This window comes from Galeopterus variegatus, unplaced genomic scaffold (genome assembly GCF_000696425.1).
Source record: "Galeopterus variegatus unplaced genomic scaffold, G_variegatus-3.0.2 Scaffold7061, whole genome shotgun sequence".
In the NCBI taxonomy this organism is placed as follows: domain Eukaryota; kingdom Metazoa; phylum Chordata; class Mammalia; order Dermoptera; family Cynocephalidae; genus Galeopterus; species Galeopterus variegatus.
The window spans coordinates 158214-166310 of NW_007733172.1; the positions used below are offsets into that span (position 1 = coordinate 158214).

Consider the following 8097-nt stretch of genomic DNA (forward strand, 5'->3'; position numbering starts at 1 on the left):
GCAATAAGTGCCACTCAAATATTGATTGCTAAATTTATCAGTGCTAGAAATGCCAGATTTTCAGCATGGTGAAATCTGAAAATCCCAAGATACCTGGACCATAATGTATGTAAGAGGAAAGTGAGCGGTTTCAGATATCTCTAAGTCAGTGGAATGCTTAGGGTCCACACTTCCTTTCTGGAGTGACATTTACTTTGTTAAAGTAATTGACTCTAAAGTGAATTAAATAAACACAGACATCTTTCTTTGCATTTCATTATTCACTCATAATTAGTCAAAATATGGCATTAATAATGCATGCTTATAATATGAAGAATTTTTTTCCATGCCTTATTTTTCATATTACATATTCTTACTCTTTCCACAGTTCCAGGAGAGCCTCAGATTCTGGTTTGTCGTAATGAAAGTTCACACGGAGGAGTAATCACCTGGAATCCCCCTCAAAGTTTATTTCATAAGTTTACTCTTTGTTATCATAATAAGTCAGGTAATTTGTATAAAATTTAATTTCGTATTAGGAAAGAGAAACCCACAACTTGAAAGTACTGAAAATGTGGATTGAACCAGTGAGCCATAGAACTTTATGCACAGAGACTATGGTGGGCATCCTCCATGCCTTGATTTTAGAACTGCTTTCATTCATAAGTATTGTCCAGCTCCAGAAATGACTAAAGCTCAGGGCATTTCCATGATTCGCTTATCTTTCTTGATCTGTCTTATTTCCAATCTTTGTAATCCAAAGCCTGGAGATAGAAAATTTCTAAAAGGTAATACACATTACTGTCTTCCAAATATTATGTAAGTGATTTGCACTGCTTTGAACTCATTATTCAGGCCACCAAATAAACAAACAAACACCTTCCAAAGCTCGCTCCAGTTAATATACTCAAAATAGAAGTGAACATGAATCCATTTTGCCACTGAGGCCAGTTTGGTTGAATCTTGGAACATAGTTCTAGTTTATAATCTGACTTCTAAAGAAATAGATGTAGTCAAAAAATTTTGCTATGATGAGTTAACCACAAAACCTTTAAATGAGAGGCTATTTAAGAGAACAAACATGTTCTATACAACTTAAAGTATCTAAAATGTTTGTAGAACACAATGAGTCTCAAAGAAGCATCTCAGAACAACCTCAACAGCTGGGATAGCCCTCTCTCTAATCTTTCACCTATAGGTTAAGGTAGGATTGAACTGAACATCTCATAGAATTTTGTCTCTGTATTTGCAGGAAGGAACAAGACACAAATTCCAAAATTTGAAAAGTAAACAACTATTTATCTTTAGCATGTTATTTTATATCTTGATAACATTATTAACAATCTTAATAATCAGCCTACTAAAGCAGTTAAATGACACATGTAGCTTTGAAATTAGCACAAGAGGACTCAAATGCTGTGGAGAAGAAATATTTACAATATATTTGAAGTTATGGTAATTTCAAAAGTTAGGTGCTAGTAGAAAGGAAAAATGAAAATTCCAGAAAGGTAAAACAGGAAGATGATTAGATACCCTTTGCTTTCTTGGTCACCTCTTTTCCAACCTCTCTTTGCTTGGCTTCGGTAAGAAGTTTTTGCTTCATTTTCTCTTTTCTTCTCTGAACATGCTACTCACCATCCCTTTCTGTCTTCATCAGTTTCTACACTTTCTCTATGAGTATTTTGAATGCCAGAGTATGTGGTGAAAATTTGGCATGTTTACAGTTCCTTTGTGTTCTATACAGCTTTTTTTTAAAGGCTGCATTTGCACTGTATTTGCATAATTAGAATAAGAAAGATTATTTCCATAACTAGGAAAAGAGCTAGTTATTAGCAATCTGATGTTTTGTTTTATTTGTTTTTTTTGCAACTAGTATAGCTCTTTCTTACGTAGTGTTAGCCAAATTTACATCTATCCAAATATAACACTTGAGCAGTTTGGAGGAGAGAGACTGGGAGGCTGGACAATATCAGGCCATGAGTGTTCTTCTCCCCAGAACTGTCAGACTGATAACCGAATTCAGCCTCCACTCTGGATCATACACTGACTCTGCAAACATACAAAATTGGGAACACCGAATGGAAGCCAGGTTGACCTTGAGACCAGCATCTTGACACTTGGATTTTATCCTAATAAGAAGTCAGGCATTGTCCTAGAAGCCAGACTCCGTACGAGGAGCTGGGAGAAGCCTACAGTTCTGGAGCTCACACCTTTTCTGCCCTCAGAGAATTCTCAAAGGGACTGGGCAGAACTGTGTCAGCAGTTATAAATCAGTTAACCCCAGCTCTGGGGATTTCTGGAAAACAGACACTTTCAATAAGGCTAGAACAGTCACTTCATCTCACCGACTATTTAGGATCCCATGATGATGTGGAGATATTACTATAATCTCCACTTTATGTGTAAGTAACTGAGACAATAAATACATATTAGATCTTTTCCTGTCCTGCTCTTGAAAGTCCACGGGCACATCCAGCTGCACCAGAGAAGCGAGGTGTCCAAGACAAAAATGAAGCTTGGCCCCTCTGCAGGCCCTTGTTCCCTCTTCCACACGAGACGGCACGTGAAATGGTGAAGACTGTGGAGCACAGTCTCTAGAGCCTCAATGCCTGAGTCCCATCCTGGCTTCATTTTCCCTTTCCCGTGAGGCTATGGACCGATGGCTTTCTCTCTCTGGCTCAGTTTTCTCATCTGTAGAATGGCATGATACCAAGAGTACCATCTGATCGGGCTATGGTGGTGGTTCAATTAATTAATTAATGTTACACCACTTAAAACAGCGTTTGGCACATAGAGTAAGCTATTCATTGTTTGTATCACTATTGACATTACTATTATTATCACTGTCACTGTTATTCAGTAACATGCTGCAGCTCTGGTCTTCCTTTAACCTATCTTTGCTGGTGTTACTTGGCTACTCAAAAATAGCCAGTGGCTCATGATTTTTTCACTTAACAAATGCTAACTCTTCTGCCTGAATGTTAGAATGCACTTCAGCAAGATCCCAGCTCTTATATTACTCCCCGGCCAGAATCTGCTGTCCTAGTCAGGTTTATCCTTAAACTCAAACATTCCTTCTTTCATTTGTAACGTTTTCCTTTCTCCTTTACACCTATTCAGTTTCATTTACCTTTCAATGAACAGCTCAGACCCCACTGCAAGCTTGAAGCTTTTGCTTATTTTCACCGCCCCATGACTTACTATAATATTTAAATTAGTATGATAGTGGAGACCTAGTTATGGGTGGCCAGATGGATTCTGCTCCTAAAGTCCAAACCACTAGCTAATATCAGTGTTCAAAGATTGGAGGTTAAATATCAGAAAAGGTTCACTAAAAAATAGTCATTCTGAAACCTCACAACTCAAGACTTTGATAGTAACCACTGAGGGCTGTATTTTCTCAGAAAGAAAAGGGACCATCTTCACAAATGTGTCTGAACTTATTAAATATTTTATGTGCCAAATTAATGGATGAAACCTTAATTTTTTAATATTTGAGTGTATTTATAATAATTGAATTTGTTTAATATCTTTCCGGATAACTGGTGTACTTCTGAGTATCGATGATGTGCTTATTCCTTAATGACTCATTATTTGGAGTTGGCTTGGAATGATATCCTGTGGAGACTAAATTCAATATGTGCTAATCCTGACTTTTAATGACTCACTAAATTTTTCCGTTTTTTTTCCCCCTGAGGTGAATACTGCTTCAGTCTGAATAAAAATGAGACCAGATACGATTTGCAAAATTTAAAACCTTTTACAAAGTATAGTGTATCATTGTATGCCTACATCAAAGCAAAAGTGCAGCGTAATGGAACTGCTGTGAGATGCAATTTTCGAACAAATGCAGACTGTGAGTTTTATGCTTTAATGCTGATTTCCATGAATGACAAGGAGCAAGTATGATTTTTTTTAGTCTACAATACATCTATCTTTGTGCTTCATTTGGGAAACACATTGAGCTGGCACATTTGTTAACATCTAAGGTTTATCATGATTTAAAATAAAACAATTTAAAAACTGTTTTCCTGGGTTCTCTGTATTCTTCAGAATTGTGAGAATGAAGACTGGGTGCATATTAACTGGTATGACTTGTAAGATTTCAAGCAATTAAGTACCCAACCGACTTATATAAAAAAATGCAATGTTTGTTGTTGTCTTTACTATCTAGAAATATTAACTGAAACCAGACAATTCATGTCCCACAGAGTATCAAAGTGTTAACTTACTAACCTCTGTTCACTTGATAAACCATTTCATAAAATAAAATACGTTGTTAGCATTTTTTTCTGTTTATTACACTGAACGACCTACTGTTCTATTTTGTGTCACATTTCCCATTTGAGGTTTGCTTTCAGTGGCATTTAGCTTGGCTGCTGCTAGCTTATGATGTCTTCACAGTTTCCACAGCCAAAGCTAGATCTGCGTTTTAGGTGTATGATCACCTCCCTTAAGGACAGGAAAGAAGAAATGCCTGTGTGCAAGGCAGCATCTAGAGCTAGAGTCCGTGACCTGCGCCAGGCTCATGAAGAAAAGTGGTTCTATTCAGGGCTGAACCCAAAATACTCTTAACATCATTTAGGTTCCGGTTTAAAAAGTCCAGGTCTTGGATTTCTTTTCTTTTGTTATTTTCCCGAGTTTCTGTGATNGGGTGCATATTAACTGGTATGACTTGTAAGATTTCAAGCAATTAAGTACCCAACCGACTTAGATAAAAAAATGCAATGTTTGTTGTTGTCTTTACTATCTAGAAATATTAACTGAAACCAGACAATTCATGTCCCACAGAGTACCAAAGTGTTAACTTACTAACCTCTGTTCACTTGATAAACCATTTCATAAAATAAAATACTTTGTTAGCATTTTTTTCTGTTTATTACACTGAACGACCTACTGTTCTATTTTGTGTCACATTTCCCATTTGAGGTTTGCTTTCAGTGGCATTTAGCTTGGCTGCTGCTAGCTTATGATGTCTTCACAGTTTCCACAGCCAAAGCTAGATCTGCGTTTTAGGTGTATGATCACCTCCCTTAAGGACAGGAAAGAAGAAATGCCTGTGTGCAAGGCAGCATCTAGAGCTAGAGTCCGTGACTTGCACCAGGCTCATGAAGAAAAGTGGTTCTATTCAGGGCTGAACCCAAAATACTCTTAACATCATTTAGGTTCTGGTTTAAAAAGTCCAGGTCTTGGATTTCTTTTCTTTTGTTATTTTCCCGAGTTTCTGTGATATCACAGAAAATGAAGGCAATTTGTTACTGCTCCTGAAGAATGCATCCAGGTGTTTGCCTGGAAAATGTAAGCATTTCAGGAAAAGAGGGCCTGGATCATATAGTGGGGTTTGGAGGTCTCCCAATCATCATAATTTTCCCTCCCTTCCCTCCTCTCTATCTCCCCACCCCTACTCTCCTTTTTTTCTCTCCTCTCTAATTCTACACGCTCTCCTTCAGGGAGTGCATGAACTCTCATGGTTTCAAGTGCAACCTATATGCTAACACTGAATATATAGATAATTTATTTTTAGATGTTCTGTTACAGCTTTTTTTTTCTTAATGTACTATCATCCAAAACCCCAAAACCAACATTTCTAAGTACTTTATACTGGCCGCATGTATTGTCAAGTAATTTAAATATTCATTTATCAAATGATTAAAATAGTAAATCTTTCTTCATTTTGATAGGTCCAGGTGAAGTTGAGAACGTGAGTGTCTCCCTGAAATCAGATAATAGTATGCTTATTATATGTGACGCTCCTAAGGACATTAATGGCCCCAGTGCAAGCTACCACTTGGAAGTTAAAACTGGAGATACTCTAGTTAGACATGAATCAAAAGTTACCTGCAATTTCCTTGTAGAAAATCTTCAATATTCAACAGACTATAAGCTTGAGGTACGGTTATGTTTTCTATAATCACTATAGTACCAATCTACATAATAATGGTTGATATCTAGTATTTGAATAACATCTGAGCAATTGCTCACTTGAGCTTGATAATTTTTTTTTTTTTTTTTGTCTTTTTCCATGGCCGGCAACGGATCGCAACCCTCAGTGTCGCCCCCGTCACAGACCGGGACCCCCAACGGGATCGCAACCCTCAGTGTTGCTCCCGCACTTTGCTCAGCCAGTGAGCGGGAACCGGTCTGTATGTGGGATCCGAACCCTTGGGTGGGAGCGCCGCCGTGCTTCCCAAGCGGCGCACTATAGCAGTGCGCCACCGGGCCGGCCCCAAGCTTGATAATTTTTAATGTCTAATGGAATCACTTTATAAGTCTCAAAAATCTGACTCCAAACTTTTTATCACTAGGACTAAAAACAGTGGTTTAAAGCAAATATTCTGTTGGAATATTTTAGAATTTTGATGCAATTTAATAATAGTTAAAGTATTGCTCTTCTGTCAAGAAACACCATTTTATGCACAAGAAAATAATACTTTGACAAATCTTTTCTTTACTTTTGCTTTTTTTCTTAATTAATGTGAATTTTTCGATTGCAAAAATTTCACAGGTACCTTGAAACTAGAAAATACTAGAAATATATATTAGAAAACACCAATGAAACAGAGAATTAAAAATGTCCATAATCTCACTTTCTACTGATCATATTTTGCATATATACTTTAATAATATGTAATGAATATTCACATACATTTAATAAATATCAATATTCAGAATACACAGTTTGGTAAACTGTATTTTTCATATATCACTATATCATGCATTTCTTTCCATGTTAAGTATTTTACGACAATGAGAATTTTAATGGTTGTATAGGATTCTATATGTGGCTTGGTCACAGTCTACTAACTATATCTGTTGGTCTCTAATATAAACAAATTCAGTAAACACACTTATGTTCAATAGCAAAATCGTTGTTTTTAATCATTTATGTTTAATAAATTCCTAGAAGTGAATTGATTGGCTTACAAGGAATTTACATGTATTTTAACATTTTTTGATACTTATCTTTATTTTTCTTTAAAAGCTCCAAATTAGCCTTTTGAATCAATATATGAAATGACTGTTTCTTGAGAGGCTCACCAACACTGAACATGCCCTTCTTTTACTCTGATGTTTAGTAGGTGAAATACAGTATTTGTATCTCTTTTTGTTTTAATGTTTTGGGTTTTCTTTTTAACTTGCTGTTGAGGAAAAATATAATTTTGTTACTGTTATTAATGTGGTAATATGTTCATTACCTCTTTTGTCCAGTTTTCTTTGGGGAGGCTCTTTGGATATTAATGATATTAAACTCTTTGTCATATGTGTGCCATTGTTGTGATGACACGGTGTGATCTGTTTATATGGTGAATCATAGCAGTAGGTTTTCTAAGTCTAAAGCATTGTCACATTCCAAGGGGGGGGAACCCTGCTTTGTCATTGTGTATTATTCTTGTAAAGTATTATTGAAATCAACAGCTTAATATTTTATTAAGTCTTTATGAATAGCAAGGTCATTCAATAAGCGGGTAGAGGTGGTGTTAACACAGGTCTGAGTGCACATAATTCTGATTACGTTTTTGGTATAAAGGTTATGCTAACCTGATATAACAAATTGGTGATATTTTCTGCTTTCCTTTATTACATAACTTTAAATAGTATAGGAATAATTAGTTCCCTGAAAAATTTCTTTTGATCTCTTTAGTGTAGAGGAATTCTTTGAGAACCATTTATTTTTTTTTCAATATGATTAGTCTTTTCAGATATTTTACTCTTGTTGAGTGAGTTGCTATTTACATTTTTTCCAAAGGTAGTCCATGTAATTGTGTTATTCCTGTATCTTCGTACATTACACTTCATTTCCCACTACTTCCCCAGTGCCCATTAAGCACCAGGCACACTGGTTTCCTTTTAGTTTCTCCAATACACCCAGGTTTGACTCTTTGAAGGCATCTTAACTCACTTCTTCTCTATTCCTAGAATTCTCTTCTGCCACTCCTCAAACATTATGTTATTTTGGAAAAATATGTGAATATCATATTAAAATACAATTTAAAAATCCAAAGTAGGAGATAATCATTTATTTACCAATTCTCATCCCCCACGGTCCAAAAGGCAGTCTTTTCTTCATTATACTTACCATAACTTGTTTTTATGTTTATTTCTGTTTCGTCTACCCTA

The 8097-nt window shown here is 36.0% G+C and overlaps 1 protein-coding gene across 1 annotated transcript in view; it reads left to right on the plus strand.

Moving 5' to 3' along the window:
• The window catches only part of PTPRC (protein tyrosine phosphatase, receptor type, C), a 62318-nt gene that overhangs the window by 21144 nt on the left and 33077 nt on the right, over positions 1 to 8097 (plus strand). The window contains exons 9-11 of the mRNA XM_008591587.1: positions 368 to 487; positions 3677 to 3835; positions 5661 to 5869. Coding sequence (XP_008589809.1) covers positions 368 to 487; positions 3677 to 3835; positions 5661 to 5869 — 488 coding nt within the window. The remainder of the gene's footprint in view (positions 1 to 367; positions 488 to 3676; positions 3836 to 5660; positions 5870 to 8097) is intronic.